The 20,771-nt window shown below is 41.6% G+C and overlaps 1 protein-coding gene across 1 annotated transcript in view; it reads right to left on the reverse strand.

Moving 5' to 3' along the window:
• TXLNB (taxilin beta) overlaps positions 1–20,771 on the reverse strand; it is a 34,950-nt gene that overhangs the window by 8,008 nt on the left and 6,171 nt on the right. The window contains exons 3-7 of the mRNA XM_066178980.1: positions 19,541–19,632; positions 15,595–15,765; positions 9,803–9,997; positions 8,029–8,148; positions 2,871–2,945 (exon numbers count right to left, since the gene is read on the reverse strand). Of these exons, the coding sequence (XP_066035077.1) occupies positions 2,871–2,945; positions 8,029–8,148; positions 9,803–9,997; positions 15,595–15,765; positions 19,541–19,632 (653 nt within the window). The remainder of the gene's footprint in view (positions 1–2,870; positions 2,946–8,028; positions 8,149–9,802; positions 9,998–15,594; positions 15,766–19,540; positions 19,633–20,771) is intronic.

Consider the following 20,771-nt stretch of genomic DNA (forward strand, 5'->3'; position numbering starts at 1 on the left):
TTGCCTATTGTTGAATTAGGTCAAAAACATTTCACGTTGGAACAGGGCAAGCTCTGACCTCAGCTGGGGCCCTAAGCAGCACCATAGCACTAAGAATAGCTTCTGCAATTTAAACTGAATATTAGATTAATGCTTCCATAGTGGCTGAGAATAGGCTGTGACATGTCACTCACTAGGAGCGTGCACTTGTGCTCCAAGGTCAGGGAGACAAGGACTCCCTTGCTGCATCCAGCAGGACTGTGTGGGCAGGGAGGACAGAGGCAGCACTGCTGTGAGTACAAGGCCTTGGGAAGTGGGGGCTCCTCAGCACTGCCATGCTGAGAGGATGCTACGATGGGGACACCCCTTTGGCCTTGTTATGTTCTTCTTGGTTGCCATGGCTTAGTGGTTGCACTGTGCGGGCTACCAAAAACTAAAGATCTTGGCTGGCTTCTCTTTTGATTTTGTTTCAATGCATGAAGCTAAAATAGTCTGCCTAAGCATCATGCCTGGGGAGGGCATGCAGCATCCTGGGAAGCACCACCACAATTTGGGTGTACCTCCTCAGCTGGTGCCAGGTCCCTGTCACCATTTGGAGTGCCATATTGGGCTGTCTCTGGCACATTGTGCCATCCAGAGACAAAGTGGCATGAACATGATGTCTCCAGTTCCTTCTAGCTCAAGGAAGGAGTGGGTGTTCATCACCTCCTCTGAAACAGAGTGATATCTCAGCTGTGAAGGTTATATTATGGCTTCTCCCTATCTCACTGACCCAACGGCTTCTCATAAATTTCCATGCAGCTGTTCCTCTGTTAATCGCAGAATCATAGAAAGACTTGTGTTAGAAGGAACCCCAAAGACCATCCCTGGCATGGGCAGGGACACCTTCTACTAGACCAGGTTGCTCAAAGTCCCATCCAACCTGTCCTGGAACACTTCCAGGGATGGGACATAATATCTATTTATTGCTTTGTGTTGTTTGCATCAAGGACCTCTTTATACTCTTTCTGTTCTGCTCTTGCACAACAGCTTGCATGATAGTGTCTGGTCCATGAGGGAGGTCCTTTGGTGCTACCATACAGGAAATAACAAACATTTAAAAAATAATAATGTTATTATTCCCAGTAATTCCAAATGAATGCTGATATGTAAGTGACAGAGCTCTCACACTTAAGCAACATGTTTCATTTCAGGAAGTGAATCACCTAATTTTTGTCTGCATAAGTCTGCAAGGGGCACATATATTCTCAATGCCTTTACAGACTTGCTAGACTGGTGTTTTCTAAAAAAGCCTTTTCTGTTTCAAATGTTCTTGTTTTTAGCAATACCTCTGGCTTCATTAAACTGGCTATGGAGGTCTGCCTGCATAAATTTTTTCTTCTTCTGGTTGAACATAAAAGTTTGATTAAAACCACTCTGGGAAAATTTGGAACAGGTCTGTAGTCGTGACAGACTCAGTCGGAGGTCTTTGAGGTTTGATTGCAGAACCTGTCAAACTATTGTCAGCAGCAGTTTATATGATGTTCTTTGGTGTGCCACTGGCTTATCGCAGCCTCTGAAAAACCCCGTGAAAAACTAAATGCCTCTTAGCATGTTTCCAGGTTATCAGTTTAACACTGCCATTTCTTGATGGCTCAACAGGTAGCAATTAGAGCATCTGCAAGGAAAAAGCTGGGGCAACTTGCCTGTATGATTAACTGTGAGCAAGGGCTAGGAGAGTGCTTCCTGATGGGTGAGATTGGCAGCTGCAAGCAGGGCTGACAGACTGACACCACCCCCCCTTCAAGGTTCTGCCTGGGGGGAATCTTTCTCATAGACAGGTCAAAGAACCTACATAATTGTTTCTTGAATCTAGAAAAATCTACTGATACTCTCCCTTTTTGATGTCATCTAGTGTTCCCACTCATTGATTCAAGGTCTCACTTGACTATTCAAGGTGATAATTGCATTGCTCCCAAAGTGTAGTATATTCTGCCTATTTCTTGGTTTTAATGCCTTTCACTCCAGATTGACTCCTCATGTAATTTTGGCAAGTAATTTTATTTTATTGAAAGTTTCAAAGCACTGAAATCCTAGAGACCCCCTCTCCATAAGCCCTTAGTAGACAGAATTCCTGTTAAAGTTAATGAAAATGCTGCCTTTGCACCCCAGTCCAGAAAAGTACATGGGCACAGCAGGTCCAGTTTGGTAAACTTGTTTCCTGATATGTGTGTACTTCAGTGTTTTGCTGTATTAGAAACCTGCCTGAAGGGTAGTTATGGTTAATAATCAAGGCACACACGTGGTTCTGTGATTGAGCACTGTGAACACTCATAAATCAGCACTGTAGAATTATTAGGGTTGGAAGGGACCTTTAAAGATCATGTAGTCCAATCCTCCTGCCTTAGGTAGGGACACTTTCCACTGACCACATTGCTTCAAACCCCATCCAGCCAGGCTTGAACACTACCAGGGATGAAGCATCCACAACTTCCCAGGGCAACCTCTTCCAGTGTCTCACCATCCTCATAGCAAAGCATTTCGTCCTCATATGTTAAAGAAGTCTCTCCTCTTTCACTTTAAAACTGTTACCCTTTGTCCTATCACATGCCTTGGCAAAAAATCTCTCTCCATCTTTATAAACCTCTTTTAAATACCAGAAATTTGCAAACGGGCCTTCTCTTTTCTTCTTTAGACTAAACAACCCACATATCAGAGTATGATTTGCAGTATGGGCATTACCTTACAGTTGGCTTGCAAATAACCTGCTTCCTTTGCATTAGTCTATGGGATGTAGAATGAGGCTAGAAGAAATACATAGAAAGTAGTTTGGATACTTTACCTGGGATGTGCCTCACGGGTTAAAAACAGGCAAACAAAGGCACACCATGCAATAACCTCTCCTACGTCACCTGTGCCTGTAGGACAGTCTCTTGCTCCTTTAACATTTTGGCCTGGAGCTTCCATTCTGCAGCTTGGTTCAGGAGCTGTGTTTTGGGCAACAGAGAGAAAATTGTTAGGTCCCTAGATTAACAGTTGGAAATCCTCATCCTCCAGCTACTCATGTCACTGTGATAAGGAGTGATCTAAATTTCAGGTGAATATAGTTAGAGCACTTAAGTAAGGCAGACTATTTAGTGTTATCCGGAGACATGGGACAGGCTATTTGCGTTCCAAAGGCATATTTGAATAGGAGTTCAAAACCTACTTGGAATTAAGTGTGCAGTACAGAGGGCTATAAAAATTGTTGTATTTAACCACATCTTCACCAGACTTCTAGAGAATGGTTATGATACATTCTGGCACATTCATTTCAGCACAGCTCCAGCCAAATTCCTGCTCTCCAGTGAATGGCAAACTTCCTTTCTCGTTAATGACCATGAGTTAGCATGTGGGTATGGTCACATTCAGACCTGCACAAAAGAACCTGTGAATTTTCAGAAAGCCAGTGCATAGTAAATGTCATACATTTACTGCTGTCTGTTAGGATCTGTTTGCACTGACAATTGCACCCAGTTCCAGCTCAGGGTGATAAATATCTCAGGTTAGGTAGGCTGCCCAGGAGGAGCTTGACTGCAGTTTCTTTCCTGGCTTCTTCCGGGAAGGTGTGCTTCCCAGCTCCAAGGTGTTTGGCAAACTCGCATTCTGATGTGCAGGCTGCAGATAAAACAGGTGGAGGATTGGTCAAGGCTGAATTAATTGTAGGAATGAGATGTACAGAGACCTTTCCTAGCTACAGTTCTGAGTTAGCACTTCCAAAGTATACAGTAATATTTTAGAAATTGGTTTAATCTGAAAGCAGGAAACATTTATCAGAGTGTTAAAGAAATGTCCCTGTCGTCTACCAAACATTTATAAAGTGTTTTATTAGTCAGGCCAAATATGTTTTAGAAAAAGAAAGCTAATGATAGCTTGAAAAATGAGAATAAAGAAGTTATTTTACCACAGGATTTTGCTCTGTTGGATTAAACTGTACTTAAATTGTACTGTAAATTGTATTTAAAATAGCACAGCTGGCCTCTGAAAATATATTGAAAATTAAAAGGACTGTGTACGTCAGTGGATCTTAAACTGGAAGTGAAAGGCGAGTAGAAGCACATGCAGAAAATGTATTTGATCCCCAGTAAAAACTTTTATTCTAACCATTTTATTGGAAGTAACACACTGGAAATGTGAAACTAAACTAAACTATGGAAATACCACCTGGTAAAAGAGCTGAGGATGAGCCCTAAAATGCTGACTGCCTCCAGCTGTTTGTGGCACAGAGACTATCTGAATTAGACTTGCTGCATATATAAACATATATGTATTAGCTCTAGAAAAATATTTCTTCCATCAATTTGGCCTTTTGATTTGGACCCACTAAATTTTTACCATCTAAAGTTTCCTAGACAAGAGTGTTTTACAGCTCAATTATGAAGAAATGCCATGTTGTACTTGTTTTATACCTGCCTCTTAATATTTATTTTGAGAGTTTAATTTGATATTTCGTTCCATGGGGATAAATCAAGTTCTTGAATTCAGATCTTGTGGATTAAAATTTCAAATAAGTTGTGCCATGGCCAGTAAAAAGAGTTGGAATGGGTTAAATGAGCATCAGTTTGTGCATTTATTTTCTCAGAAGAGGGTACGCTTTACATGTGCAAAAAAAAAATCAATTTTTTAAAAGTTTGGATGAAATCTGGATTTTTAAGTTTCACCTTTCTTTGATATCTACTTTTTTAGAGTGCTTGTTAGAATTTATAGGGTTTGAATGATTTTATGAAAAGTGCTTTGAAAGCCTTCAGAGCTGCCCAGTCCCCAGACCAGTCATTACTTCTAAGAACTGGACTTTCATCTGTACTGCTTTAATCTCATCTAGGGTTACCTCCATACCCAGAGTGACTGGAATAACAAAAAGGTCCCACCTCCTGCACCATGTCTTCAGCCAAAGCACAACAGACGGGCAGAGAAGGCAAAGAAAAGTTGCTTATTTTGCCTCTTAATGAAATCCCTCTCTCTTACTGACCCATATAACTTCTTCAGTCAGTAAAAATCCGAGAGTTAATAAACTCTTCTGTAATGGAAGTAAGCCACAGAAAGGCTTGCTCAAATTAGCACACATTCTTATTATGCAGCCTGAGGTCATCTGCAAACACCAAGCTGGGAGAAAACGAATCAGAACTGATGCATTTATTAATAGATGATGAAGTGGTAACAAGGAGGCTGAAGTATCAAGAAATGAATAAATATTGCATGTGGTGTTTACAGAGCAGCACTTTAGTGAAGGGTGGTGATGCTACACTCTATTATTAGAGCTATGATAGCTGCTGGAGGCCCAGACAATAACAGGGACTGACTTAATGAAAATTAAGCTTCTCTTTTTGCTGTCAGACTCTGTAAATTCCAAATATGTAGAAATCTGACCAATACCTTGCAGTCATATACTTGAAAGCCACAGACTCTTTAAACTGCAATTAATTGCACATCAAAGTTTGTATTACAAGTGCTAAAAAAGTTTGGTATGGGGGAGAGGAAGTATGAGTAGTGCTGACCAGTTGTGGGATGGTGGTAAAACTGCATCCTTAGGTCAAGTTGTCCCTTTGTGGAAGCCACATATTATGAACCATTGCTGCTTCAATAGGGAATTGCATTCTTTGATGCATGTGAAGAGTGAACTGTGCAAGCAATGAGATTACGTCCTTTTGAGGTGTACAGGCTCTGCAAGTGGGAACATCTCATTGTCAGAGGTAAAGAAGTTTTGCATAGGGGGAAAGATTCCCACATGGAAGAAATGCATGGGAAGACATCAAAGTGAGCCTTCAAAGAGTAACCAAATGGATAAAGGAATACAATAATTTTAATTTAAGAACACCTGCAAAATCCTGCAGCAAAGGTCATGCACAGGGGTGAGAAAATTCTATGGAGAGAAAGGTTCTAAAAGCTGTTCTAACTTTGCACATGACTGAGCTGGAGAGAGTTACAGCTAAGTGAGAGAACTCCATCAAAAGCACCTTGATTTCATACATACATGTATATACATTACTCCCACAGACACTAGCACAATAGCTGGGTGGGTGGGACTAAGAGCACATCAATAGGATGAAGGTGGGAGCCAAATGTAGGCCAGCTCTCTGGGTGCTGGGCTACCTGTGATGAATCATGACATGTCTAATTATGCCTTGACTCATTGCATGGCTTTTGGCCTTAATTTCTGCAGCTAAATCTACCTTGCTTGGAGGTGATGTTAGCCATACACACCAGCCTACCTCAAGGACAGAATTTTTAAGCATTCATTTGGACGATGGGAAAAATATTCTTTGTACACTGTGCATACCATTATACACCCACTGCGTAAAGGCTTTGTAGCTTGTTTTCAAACCTGTTATTTCATACACACAGCAAAGTGCAAAAGAAAAGCTTCCACTCCCAATTGCAGACAGTGATGACTTTCAGTGCTTTAAAAGAAATGAAAATACCAAAACTGTGCATACCAGTTCTGGATAATACACAAAGAAGTTTTGACTAAAACAAGGACAGTCAGAGGTGACAAGCAGCCCCAAAACTCATGTTCTGAGAGGTGTAGCATGAAAGGTCATTGACACAAGGCTGTATCTTCTGTTTTGAATGTTTTTTCCTCTCAGTATTTGAAATTCGGTATTCATTACCAGAACTCCCAGTGACATCAGTAAAGCAAGTCCATATTTGCTTTACCACTGTAAGTGATTTCTTGGACATCTGGAGTTTTCTGGAGTTTAAATCTGCCAGGAATCAATGGTCATGAATGAAATTTTGGGGTTTGGCTTTATGTAGGTTTCGGAGTGAAAGAGAATAAGTCAGCTGCACTACAAACTGTCATGCAGTGATATGCAGACCTGCACAGAGAAGGCCCAGCTCTTTTTCACTTTCACTCTTTAACTGGGAATAAAGCCGAGCAGGAGTGTGTGTTCCATCTGCAAGATCAGTGCGGAGAAAGACGATAGGTGGTCTTATGGGGTGTTTTTGGTAAGAGGTGTATGCTGTGTTTCCCTTGTGCTCTAACCACAAGTCTTAGAGCCCCATATTTTCATCTATTTTGAGTATTTTAAGAAACGCGTTAGAGCCATGCTTGTGCTAATATATCTGTTTCCAAATATAGGGAAGGGATAAATATCCTCTCTTTATAGAAATCTCTCATGCTGCTCCTGAGTTAGCTGGAGGACTGGTGAAAATGAAAGGTTTCTTCCAGCTGATGAGAGCCTGTCATTCCCTCTGAGAGCTGCTGCCTCCACTGAGAAGAGGGACCATGTGCCTGCATGAACTCCGATCCTTTGTAGATGTGAGGGTTGCTGTGAAAATACCAGGCAGTCTGAGAAAATTAATTTTAGTCTGATTGAGTCACAAAATGTGTGAGACTACAGATGGAGGAGTGTCCTCCTCCCATCCCAGCTGTGTCTGCAGAGGACGTCCCTCCTGGACCTGCTTTTCCCTGTCCCCCTGCTAGAGATGTCCCCTCCTCCAGAAAGAGAGGAAGAGCAGACAAAGCTGCTAAACGGACCCAGACCCTGCCTGCCTGAAAGAGGCACTGGCAAACCCATATAGGGAGGGAAACAGAGAAGGGGAGGCTTTGTAAGAGCAAGTGGCTCCTGTGGATTCCTCCACTGGCAAAAGTGGATCCATGGCAGGATGCCTGGGGAGCCTTGGAATCTGGGGGAATAGCAGCCTTCAGCCATTTCACTTCAATCCCACATTCTTGGTCTCCTCTCTGATGGTTTAGATTTGTGCATTTATTGTGTGGGGAGATGGAGGATCAAATACCAGAGACAATTGAAAACTAATGGCATCACCTGACCCAACATCACGACGCACCAACTGCACAGTAACAGTGAGTTAGCTGAAGCAGCCTGGGCTCTAACCCACAGTGTGCTTCTAAAACTGTAAATGCCAAGGAAAGCAGCCTTTCAGAGGCTGTTCTTTTGCACTGACCGTTGATAGCTATAAAAACTTCTCTGCTACCATACCCCAGACTGAACCTGAGCATATTAGTGAAATAGCATGCAGGGCTTGTTTTGGCCTAAAGCTAGATAAAAGACAAATTAGAAAGATAGGTACATATTCCTTTTCTTTCTGATGTCGCTCCTCAGCTTCCTTCATCATTTCCTGAGACTGTTCCAACTTGGCATCCACCAGTTTCTGCTGAAGTTCTCTGTGCTTAAATATTTTATCAAGGTGCTGTAAAAAAAAAAAATTCTGCTGAATGTGCAGGTTTAATTATCTACATAGACCTTCATGCTTGTACATGTACAGCTATTTACTGGAACACTTAAACGACAAAATCATTGCAAAACAAGAAGACACTCAACCTATTGCAATTACTGAAAAATTACAGCTCTGGTAAGAACAAACTGTGCCAGAATTAGCATGGGAAGGGAAACTGCTGTACATTATCAATTTTTATATATTGTAAGAAAAAAGAAGTCCCTAGCATCTTTGCCAGTCCTGTGCTCTACATATGAAGTCATCAGTATAATCTAGTATGACTGAAGGTCAAATAATTGCTCACCAATAATAAACATGCTGTGGACACACATTTTTTTAGCTGTTAAATGGCCAGTGGATCTAAGCCACAGTGTGGATGATGGTGTAGACACATTGCAACAGCAGTACTTGGGGAGCATGTGCACAGCCCACAACATCCCCTGTGTAAATACAAACCCAGTACAACCCCTTGGGTCTGGCCACACCTGCACAACAGAGGGCCTGGGTGACAGGACATGAGTGGGGACCTGGAGATAAGACCAAACAAACCAGAGGCCTCCTCTAGCCTGTAAAATGTCTGCCTTCACGGTGACTTTTAGGAGATGAGTGTTGCTGATAGCCTTCTTCACTCTTAATTCACTTAGATAAAATTCACAGGAGCAGTTATTCTGACTGTGTCCCTCTTGTTTACATTTTCTTCTCATCACAGCACAAGAGAGGAGTGTACATTTCCTTCACTCAGTGTAGGACTTCATACATGATTCAACAGATTTGGAAAAGCAGGTATTGTATCAGTCATTCCAGATTGTAAAGACAGATAACTTATGTTTAATTCAGTATGATAATGTTGTCTGATTGCACTGAGGCTCACAGTAAATGTATTTAGAAACTATAAAAAGACCCATTGTGATATTTGTTTATGTTTGTTATAAAATAATAATAAAAAAGGTAGTTTGGGATTTTACTGGAGGATTTTTTTCTGGTGTCAAAATTTTCTGGCCAATTCCAGTATTTACAGAAAGAATAATTTCCCATCTGTCTACGATCTGCTAGATCTCAGTAAGTATTGTGCCTGAAAAAAAAAATCTATTTCAATTCAAAGGGTCACCTTTATCTGTCATCCTAATTTTCTGCTTTTGGGAAAGGGTCAAATAGTTTACATCAGAGCACTTCTCAGCAACCTGCTTCTGGAGGGACCAAATATATTTGTTGTCACCTGCAGAACAGGCTGTCTAAAGAAATGGGAGCTGGGATGTACTCAGGGGGAAGGAGGAAAGGGATGCTGGGGAGGTCCCCAGGGATTTAGGGGAGCTGTGATGGGGTGGGGTAGCTTAGCAGACAGCTGGCATGTCTCGCTGCTTGGGTACCTCAACCCCTCTCCCCGCAGCAGCAAGGCTGCCGTGGCTGCCACGGGCAGGGCGCTGTCCCGCACAATTCCATACCCGTGGAGACCGGAGGGCTTGCTGCAGGCACAGCGCTCCCGGCAGGGCAAAGCACGGTGGGGGGCGACCCTTGTTACCCCTGTGAGACACCCGAATGATGGCCAGGCTGTTGGCAGTGCTTCTTGCTTCCCCTGGGACAGCCGGGGGTGCTGCCCGCCCCAGCCAGCAGCCAGGGCACCGCTCACCTCTTCCCGCAGCTCGTACTGGTCAATGATGCTCTTCAGCTTCTCTGCCAGCTCCGTGTTCTCCTGGCAGAGCTTCATGTTTCTCTCACTTTGCTGCTCGATCTGAGCCTGGATTTCACTCAGTGTGCCCTGGAAGTGATTGGTTATTTCTTTCCTCTTCTCATCTTCCTCCCGTGCCCGCTGGATTGTTTCCTCCTGTTGTTAAATGGGTGAGAACACAGTAAGTGAGACGCATAATAAGCAGTTCCAGAAAAATACTGTTTTGGAGCAGCATAAGGCTTCCCTTTGAAGGATTATACGTGTTTGCATTCCTCTTTGGAGATTTTCTTGCTTTCATCTGCTCCAGCATTAGGCGTTATTCTAAATTTACAGAGCAAATTACACAGTGGCCTTGAAAAAATTAGGGAACGAAGAATTTGCATTTATACAGATGGATGTGGAGCAGAGCTTCAGGTCAAAGCAAGCCTGAAGGAGAGGACATACATGCATGTCTTGATTCATGATACTGCAGCACAACTTTTGCTTCAGAAAAAATATTTAGTGGAACCAGTCAAAAGCCCTTTAATCAAAATTCTCTTTGAATTAAAAAACCACCCTTTAAAACGTCTCATTTTAAGAAGGAATCTTCATATAAATTCATGGCCTTTGGGATTCAGATTTTTAAGAGAAATCCGTCACTTGCTGAAGAATCCCTTCCAATTCCTCAATTTTCCTTCCCTAACTTTACAACTGACATGAACATTTACACTAATTTACTAGCTAGTGAATTCAAGGAAAGCTTGTAAGTTGTTTCCTACAGAATCAAAGCTGGCATTCAGATTTTTTTCCCAACTACTGAAGTTTTGTTTTAGATTTGTTTATATAAAAGACAATGCAGAAAGAATCTGGATGGATTCATTGCCTTGGATCCAGAAATACAGACTATTCTTATTCCTTCCTCATTTTCTTCCAGGGCAGTCTGCCCTTCTGGGGAATGTAATCCTGATATAGAATGGCTAGGACCTTATCTGCTGTAGTTACAAATCATGCCAGGACCATTTTAAAAACTCACTCCACAGCATGCAAATGGCATACTCTAATATGGTTTCAACTAGCATAGTAATTTGCATAAAAAATCTCTGGTAACACTGCATATGGATATTTTCTATAAATATATTTGAATAAAGCCTTAGCCGCCTTAGCTGACTCTAAAAAGGTATAATTTGTATCATGAATGTGACATAGCAGGTGTTGATTCAAGCCCTGCTCATGAGGTAAGGTGAATACCAAATGACCCAGTATCTGCTTAGCATGCACTACACGAGCCTGATCTAGGACAGCTGCTGTTCAAGGTAGGGCATGTTTGTCCTTTTGCTGTCCGGGGAGTGATAGGGACGACAACGCCTTGGATGATGGGAGGAAAGCAATGGAGCCATTAATAATACCCTGGTGCACAGAAACCACCACGGAGCCCTGCTGTGCTCTGCAGTTCACACAAGAGCCTGTACTCATAAACAGAGTAATACAAAGTGTGAACCCAGAAGGACTCTCCCTCCCAAGAGGAAGGAAGAATTTCATGTAGAACTCAGCAAATGACTTAGGGGTTGGGTCCTGGTTCAGTACCTGGTGTGGAAATTGAACACACAGAAAATTTGCAGCAAGATGAAAGAGAAGCTCTCCATTTTTTTTTTTCTCAGATGATGAGAATCATTTTGAAACATTTTGCTTGACCAGCAATTGAACTGTTTTGTAGGTATTTTTTCTTTAAACCCTATTAGCAGAAGAATGCTCTTCCAAAGTAGAGTTAAAAATGCTGCTCAGAAGGTATTTTGAACCTACCACTTTAGCATACCCAAAAGGAAACATTTAATTTTCTTTTGAAAGGGCATGTTTGCAAACAATGTCATCCTTTTTATTTTTATTTGAAACTTTTTCCAAATTTGACTTGAATTCCTAGGAAGTCAAAATTCCATTTAATTCCTAATACCTTTAAAGATACAGATATCTCTAATATCTTTATCTCTAATGTTTAAAAAACTCTCATGCCTCTTAGTTTTCCATCCCATAGGTGCAGCCCTGAGCAGGCAGAAGAGTGACCAGGTGCTTCACTTAGAGAATTCAGAGTGAGAAACCGAACTTGCATGTCTGAAGTCCTCTTTCTATGGCTTCAAAGCATCCTTCCTCAAAAACATTTTATTGTTATAACGCAGGTAGCGTTATAACATGTCACTGCCATGATTTAAAGCTCTCCAGAGTACTAAGTCCATGTGAATATAAAACAAAAATGATGGATATGTCACCAAAAAAAGGATGTCACACCAAACAGTTCGGTTATAAGGTGAAATGAGACATCCTGAGACTACCAATCATGCAAATGTAAAAAACCCGACCCTCTGCATGTGTTACTCAGAAGATCTTATTTCCTGCTCTTCTGAGGTAGAAAAATGATACAATACAGAGCACAGAGACAATACAAAGATTTGTGGTTAAAGATACTGAGCCAGTAAACATTTATTTGCAGGATGCAGGATTTCTCTGTATCTTTTCTGCTTTGGAGAAAAATATACTTGAGAAGGATATTTGCTTGGGGATGGGGGCTGGTATGTGTCCTGGGGAGCTCCTCAGAGGCCCTCATCTGCTAACTTCTGGAGATCCCAGCCACAGATTAAGGGTGGGTGGGGGTGAGGGGAAGCAGAAGGACAACGGTGTGGCTACAGCACTGAGCAGAGGCCAGCCATAAACTATTGTTCTCTTTTCTCTGCCCTTTGTGAACCTTTGCACTCCATGTTTACCCTTTCAAACATATGCTCTTGTCCTAGTGCAATATTGCCTTTGCTCTCATGTTTTGCTGCCAAGAATGTGAGAATGCAATGAGTAAAACCTTGTTAAAATTAAGACAGGATATTTTGCAGTTTGGGATTTAGCACAGGAATGTGAGATCATTTGCGAACAGAAGAGTGTGATTGATACTGGAATTGTTCTCGTGCCTCTGGGGCAGTTCCAGAAGACTATTTGTCTGCTGAAACCATATCAGCTAAGATGATATGAGCAAGGAATCCTTTTTTTCAATGAACTGTGCTCTTCATTCCCAGGCACCACGATCTGAGCCAGTTTGGAGCTGAGCCCACAACTGAAGCTGTTGACTTTTGTGACATTTGTATGAAAGTCATTGCTTAATTCCTGGTGGCAGGAAGGATGAGGGACCTGAGATGTTCATGTCACTACAAGATGCTAAGTAGCTACCAAACTGTCAGATAATTGGCAGAACATGAACCCCATGCAGAGAAATGAGTTGCTGTTGCTCTTAGCAGAGCTGCTCTCTATCGCAGTGGGAGCACATTCTGCTATTTCACGAACCTTTATTCTGCTTTTCTTGGAGGGAAAATTAAACATCTGTGTAACTGCAAGGAAGTAATCAGAATATCTGGACTGTACGTAAGTGAGAATTTGAGGCTGGTATCCAGTACTAACCAGAAATTTTTCTTCTCTGATCTGCCCTGTGGAATATCAATGCAGCACTGCATTGCATATTCATCACCACTTGGCTGCACGGATCTGCAGTTAATGGGAATTCCACACACCAGATGAGTGAAGATGACATTTGCATGACGTGATGTGCATAAAATGTACCACATGGTAAGTCAGAGGGGGTTTCTGATCTGGGCAGGCCAGGTTTCTCCTTTCCTATTGAAATGACACAATCTCCAACAATCCCTATCTTCTATTTCCCACAATTCAAAACATAATCAGAACTGCTAATCCCAAGCACTAAAAAATTATGAATCTCTATCCTGCCAAAACCAAAATAAAAATATTTAAACATAAGATTTTAAAAATAACATTTGATGGATTATTTGGTTTTGGGACCTCTCAGTACCAAATGAAAGAAAATTACACTCATTTAAATAAATAAACAAACATGAGTTTCTGGATATTCACACATTTCCAGGTGCTAAAGCATAAAGGCAAATATTTCAAGAACTTTGCTAAAATTCTTAGAGAGACAAAACTGGATAAAGATAATGAATGCCTTTGTTTATTACTTTATTTCTCATGCATTCCACAAGTGTACTTTGTCTTACTGTCTTATTTCATTTTGGGGTTTTTTTCTGCACTGATAGCAGGGGAACCAGAGGAAAGATAGTATTCTGGGTTTATTAAAAGGTCTCCAAATTCTTAGAAAGAAGCGATGAAAATTTGAACACTTCTTCTTAATACCAGATCACCTCAGGTATCTTCCCTGGCTCATCTGGCAAAGATACAGGATAAAAATAAGAACGGAGTCTTAAAGTTGTACATTTATTTAGAGAACATAGTCACAAAGCAAAGCAGTCCAGCAGGTAAAAAGATGTTGGGAAGAGACTTCCCTAATTGTAAAGACGAAATGTGTAAGGAAATATTTATATACAAAGAGAATGGAAAAATCTTGCTTTCTAGTAATAAGATTAATAAGCATAAAGTAGCTGGGAAGCTGGAGGAATTCAACAGCATTTGTTCCAAATATGTTCTCCAAATAGAATTAGTTTTTCTAAATGGCCCAGTCTTCACTGATTTGTCCCACTATATGATTTGCTTAGGAATATCGGTTAAGGCTATGCAAAGCACAGTACACTGTATCCTTAATTCACTTTAAAAATGGCTTGTATTTCTTTTGAAAGATTTTACCCACAGATGACCTGGTAAATCACTGTGGATCAATACTGAGGAATAGCTCAGGTCTAATAAAAATGATAGGCACAAATTTAATATTCACTACCAGTTCTGCACAGCTATAACTGAGCACACAGAGAGATTTGCTTCTAGCTTCCCTATCTGTGAAACTGCTTTTATCCTCCTACTAGGGAACAGTTTGAGTGTAAGTGTGACTATTCCCTCTCCCAGCTGTATTCTTACCAGCACACAATGAAAGTCAGAGCAAGACCCTGAAGGCCCACTCCTGAGCCGGTTGAAATGAATGAAAATGCATTACCAGTAATAGAGGTTATATCAGATGAAATTCTTGTTGCTGACAATTCCTATGTGTAATTCTATACATAACTATATCCCCATAAAGAAAGGGTTTTAATAGATCAAAGCAGAGGCCTTTTGTATACTAATACCAACACCATCACTATCATGCACTCAGAAAAAAAAGGATGATCACAACAGAAATATTCTTCTTGAACATACATTTTTTCAAAGAGCATAATCATATTATAATTTTCACATTTAAATGGTGTGATGCACCAAGCAATTGGCAGACATGGTGTATAGATTCCAGCCTTTGGACACTCCTGTAAATTTTCTCTTTTAACCAATCCTCATAATCCAAACAACTTCTACAAATAATGTTGGCAATCTTCCTGTTTTGACAGTTGGTGTCTTGAGGCAAATGTCCTGATTGATTGACCCTCACAAATCACCTGTAAAAGTCCGAGTGCTCGAATGACATGAAAACACCCACCAGCCTCCTCTGAGTCCACTGGAGCAAAGCTGGTGCTCCTGTGGTTCTGTCCATGCATTTGCATCTGCACTCTGAGGGGCCTGGTCTGTAGGCACTGCTGCTCTTCTCTGCTCTGAGCTCCCTAATAATGCAAGGAGGGCTTAGAGTTAGTGTGGGCAAACCCTAGGTCCAAAAGTGTTGGGATATTTCCAAATGAGGAATAAAGGGGACTTGGTGCAAAAGGACTGCAAGATTAGAGAGTATACAAAACTATTATATATTGCATGTGCAGATGCAAAAGCCCCTTTGATTTGGTACTAGAGGGAGATGAGAAGGTGTCAACATCATCTTTCCCCCCACTGCTGGGTACTGGGATAAGGCTCCTACTCACCTTGAGGTTCTTGTTGTGCCTCTGGAGCTCTCGGCACAGGCTCTCGAGCTTGCTGCGGGCGAGGATGGCTCGGCTGTGCTCACTCTGCAGCTGGTCCTTCTCCTTGGTGATCTGGGCCTGTCTTTTCTGTAGATACTTCAGCTTTTTCTGCTCAGCACGATGTTCTTCAAGCTGGGCAAAACGGAGATTAAAACAGGGAAATATTGATTAAAATGAAACAAAGAGGCGTAGAAAAGAAAATGAGCTCTTTTGGTTAGGGGAAAGTCTTCACACTTTCTCAACCTCTTAGGAAATCTTTTGTATTTACCAGCACTAATGTGAGAGGAGGGAGGAACCCGGAGATTCCCAAGCCTGCTTGCTGTGACTGTCCCAAGTGTACTGTACTGTGGATGGGTGAACATAATTTTTAACATTCTTGTCACACCATTTTAGTTCCTCCTTCTTTGGTTTGAATTTCTTTGAAGGACATCTGTGAGATTTTTATTTTTGTTTCAACATTTGGAACTAGAACAGTCAGTAGTGCGTTATGTGGTGAGATTTCTCCAGATCATGAGGTAATACAGTAGTTGCTCATTCTACAGTTTCCTGAAAAAGAAGCAGTTTCTTAAATATCCAGGAACCTGCTGGAAAAAACAACAGAAGAGGTGCTGAAGACCAGGAACGCTGTTTGTGTGGGGCTTTGTTGTTGAGCAAGAGAATTCTCTTCAGAGAAGAGTTTCCCAAAATGACATGTGGCACCTCCTCTTGCCAGGCTCCTCTGGCTCACAGGACCACATGAGAGCATCTGTCAGTTGTGCTTCTGGAGGTCCTGTCATAAATGAGGGTGGGTCATGGTGAATCAAACCTCTTTTGGGCTCTTTGTCTCCCTCTAATTCCTGGAGGAAACAAGGACAGTCCCTGATGTTCCCTTGGGTGCCTGCTGTTCTGTGGGTGCATGGCTCCTGCCTTCCCTGGAAGGCTGGTAGGGAACAGGGTGTATTTGGAGGGGGTAAAGAGGACCAGCAACAAAATTGCTAATAGCAATCCCTGCACAGTCTGGTCATTTCTTTTGATGTGTCTATCACTGGATGTTTGGAAAAAAAATCCTATACTGTAAATTAACACCCCAACAGTCAGGTCAAAGAAGCCTTTCAGCTCTGAAGCTTTTAATGATTTAATCTCCCATTCCAACACACAATAACCCTCCTCACTGTATAACAGGTGTGCAAATATTGCAAGCTATTTCTGAAGTCCAGATGTTTTCTGATTGAAAAACAGTAGCACATGAGCTTAAACATGCAAGCCTTAATAATAACAGTTGCTGTTAAGACTACATTATTTAATAATATGGTACCACTTGTACTAATTAACCCCAGTATGACTGGGAAAGTCTGAGAGCACTGGGGAATGATGTGCAGCTCAAACAAGACAGTCTAAAGCATCATATTTTACACTTTCATCTGTTTTCTGCAGATGCTCAGTAATTTATGCTTATAATAGAGAGTTTTGTGTATTATTAATCAAATCACAGCTAAGTGTACCACAAAACAGTGCTCTCACCAGCTTGGAGTATATTTACAGTTTATGTCCAACTTTTAGCATGTGCATTGTCTATTTTTGCTCCTGTAGATCACAATATGGGCTTTTGCATCTAATTTAGCTGCACTAGCTGAAATATTTTTTCTGGTATTGTAGGAAAAGAAATTTCTTTTCTGTAATTAAGGCTGAGATCTTTTTCCTTCATAAGCTTGTTTTTGTCCCCTTCCCCTTTCCGCAGAAAAAACATAAAAAGTGCTCTTTTTGCTTGACATTTTGCATGCACAGCCTATGCTTGGTGGATAATAATTTATCCAAATTTTACGATTCACGCAAACGGTGCTTGAGATAAGGAGCTCAGAATAAAGTCGGTCTTAATCATGACGTGAGAAGTCTTCCAAGCATTTTTTTGCCTTTTTTCCCCATCATTACTATTACTTGCACTAGAAACTTATATCTCAAAGTTCTCAAGAATATCTAAGACATGGTGTTACTTTTGCAATGAAAAAGGCAATTCACTGGTAAATAGGAATGCCAAAAGGGAGCCCAGTGATAATTTTTAAAGAATAATTAATGAAATAGAAGCTAAAATTATCTGCAAATAGAAGGAATTTTGATTTTTGAAAGCTGACCTAGAGAAATAAACAGTCAATTTAGGAAAAGAAAGTTTTATCTTGATCCCACTGCAGATAATGACAGAGCTCATATTTACTTATCAGCACATTGTTCTTGCACCCAGCACTTGTGAGACTCCCAGGACCTCTGAAAACAATCCAGTTATAAACAATTCTGCAACAGCTGTTGGTAAGCAAAAGCTGTCGTGAAGCACAATCTGCTTTACTAACCCAACACACCGGATTCAGTGAGTGTTCTCTGTTGGTGCGCAGCGTGGCAGAGCTTGTGCCCGAATGGTCGCGCCGTCCTGCTCCCCAGCCCCGCCGGCGCGGCTTCTGCCTTCCCCAGCCCATGCTCCAGCTCACGGTGTACCCACAGTCATGCAGACTGTGCCAGGGCACGGGCTGGCAGGGAAACAACATTGCTGGGTGGCCTCTTCAGCTACAGCCAGCCCCAACACTACTCGAAGCAGAGGAAGCCACTGCCAGCACCCAGCTCCATCTGTCACATGGCTACACCTTCCCCTGAGCGGCGCTGCAACAAGTGTTTGTGTCACCACATGGCCCACCAGACCAGGGAGCTGATCTGGCTGGAAAACAACTCAGCAAAAGCAAGACGTGATCTGAAGTGTGTGATGGGGATCGACAAGAGGGAGCGGGGAGAGAGGTCACAGCTACAGCCAACCACTGACAAGCCATTAATCACCATACGCCCCTCAGCCACTCCCAGTGAGCAGGGCAAGCCTTTCTCCAACAAGGTTTTTGTTGTATTTACTGAAGGATTTGTTTTAGCAACATTGCACAGTATGTCAGGAACAAGTGTTCAGGATTTTTGTTTTAGCACCTTTCTCCTGCATGGGCTACTGGCAATATGGCCCGTTTTTTATAGTGCTGCAGTGCCTTTTGAATGCAGTGGAAAGTACTTCATAGAGGAAGATTTTATAGAGGAAGAAGACCTATTTCAGTTAATCCGTGAGCATGAAGTCCCTTTAAGCATGAGATAAACTATGAACAGCCTGAGCTCAATTTATGAAATCAGAGGATTTTACATGAAAAAAAGGGAAAGCTAAATTTCACTTCACATTATGATGAGACATGGACACATCTGTGCATAAAACCAATTACAAAGTCAATGTTCTGCTTCGCACGTTTTCCAGCACTCCACAAAGCGTAAAATGCTGCAGTCTTGTCATTTGTAAGATTTCCACAGCTTATGGTCATACAGTCCTTTGACTACACAGAAAAAAATCCCTTCATCTGAAAATAACCTATCTTAAGTGTGGAAAGAACAGTCAGGTAGGTGGCATTGTTACAGGGGTGACATTATGGTGGCTTTGACTCTTCATTTCATTGTGCTGTGGCTTCTCTTACTATTAATCTCAGCTGTCTATTATCTGCTTCCTAATATAGGAAGTTTTATATGGAGTCCTGAGTTTTATACTAAATAATGTATTATTTTCATTTTGTTGAAATCATCAGTGCATAATTTAAAGGAAGAGCCACAACAGAAGCATGCAAAACTTCATGCAGGAGGTGAAGGCAGAAGCCTAGACACCAGTCTCCAGTGTAGGTCAGTTTGGTAGATTTAGCTTTAAGTACAAATACCCTGCCTCATCTATTTTGTGATCCAAAACTTGTTTTCCTCACTTTTTTTCTCTTTTTTACCCATAATTATCTGACCATGACAATTGTATTTGGATTCACTTATCAGGACAGATACTACTGGCATGTGAGGTTTGACCATGCTGCATGTCATGTATTTTTTATATCTTCTTGTATAGGCAGTTTGTACAGAAAAGAGCTAACACTGTACTCACCAACTCAGCATACTTCTTAAACAACAGGTCCAGCTTTTCTTCTGGAGTATTCAGCTTATTCAAACTTTGCATCAGTAGGGTGGCTTCTTTTCCTTAGAAAAAGAGAAAGCAGAGATTTGATGCTAGAGGTAGTTTGTAGTTGATGTACAGTTACAAAATTGCTCGTTTGATGCACAGGTCTGTAAAAACACAGGGTGAAATGAGGCATTTTTGAAGGAAAGGAATAATTTTTGCAATTTCTGGGTTTTTCTTTGCCCCATAAGAAGAAACATGCTAGGACTTTCCTCCATTTCAGACCTCAGTAATGTGCTTTTTTCTAACAAAAGCATTGTCTGTGAAATGCTTGTGTCCTGTGTAATCTGATTTTCATTCAATGTTTTTGCACCGTGATTAGGTGAGACACATGGCCCATTTGACTGAAAGTGGACAGAAGGGTCCTGGACCCTGAAGACTCAGGAACAGATCTCTTTGCATGTGAAAGTGGATCAAATCTGGTGTACTCAGCTCCTTTGCTGATCAACCCACACAACACATCAGAAATATTAAGTCAGATGTAGAGACTATGGTGTGGAAGTAAACAATCAGAGAGTGGTAGGTGCTGCCAGCCAGGTCTGGGCTATGTGATACTCGTGTAAATCAGTTCTCTGCCTTGGTGAAGAAAGCTTGTACAGCAGAGGTACTTCAATAGCTCCCTGGGTGTGCAGAGCTAAATCACTGCACAGCCATTTGGGTATTGCTTCTCCTCTGATACCTCTTGGTTTACATTTCAGCCCTAGTTATGCGCTGGAGCTTGAACACTGCTTGTTCATCAAATACAAAGTATCCCTGACGTCCCTGGAGATAAGGTTGCCTGTGGTCTCAGGGGCTTGGACATGCTTTTCCAAATGCTCCTCTTCCCTGAGGCTGTGAGACAAAATTTGCTTTCTGCTTTGGGCTGGAAGTTTTCTACTTTAAGTCTAGTGCAGTCCGGGAGTCTGTCTCTGGAGAAAATTCTTCATTTCACACTAAGTTCTCTCTATAGCATCAGCATAAATAAGTGGAAGCGAGCTAAAATCCAATCCTGGGGTGAACTGTCTCAAGGGCAGATGGAGAACTGTGTGTTGGTAGGGTTTTCACTGAGCTTGCTGAGGTACCAATAACAGCACCAGAGCCAAGGCAGTAGAAACGGAGGAATTTTCTTCTGGACATTCAAAGAATTTTTGTGGAAAAAAATCCATGCTGTCTCCTATCC

This window comes from Chamaea fasciata, unplaced genomic scaffold, assembly GCF_029207755.1.
Source record: "Chamaea fasciata isolate MVZ Bird 193981 ecotype frontalis unplaced genomic scaffold, bChaFas1.0.hap1 SCAF_3, whole genome shotgun sequence".
In the NCBI taxonomy this organism is placed as follows: Eukaryota; Metazoa; Chordata; class Aves; order Passeriformes; family Sylviidae; genus Chamaea; species Chamaea fasciata.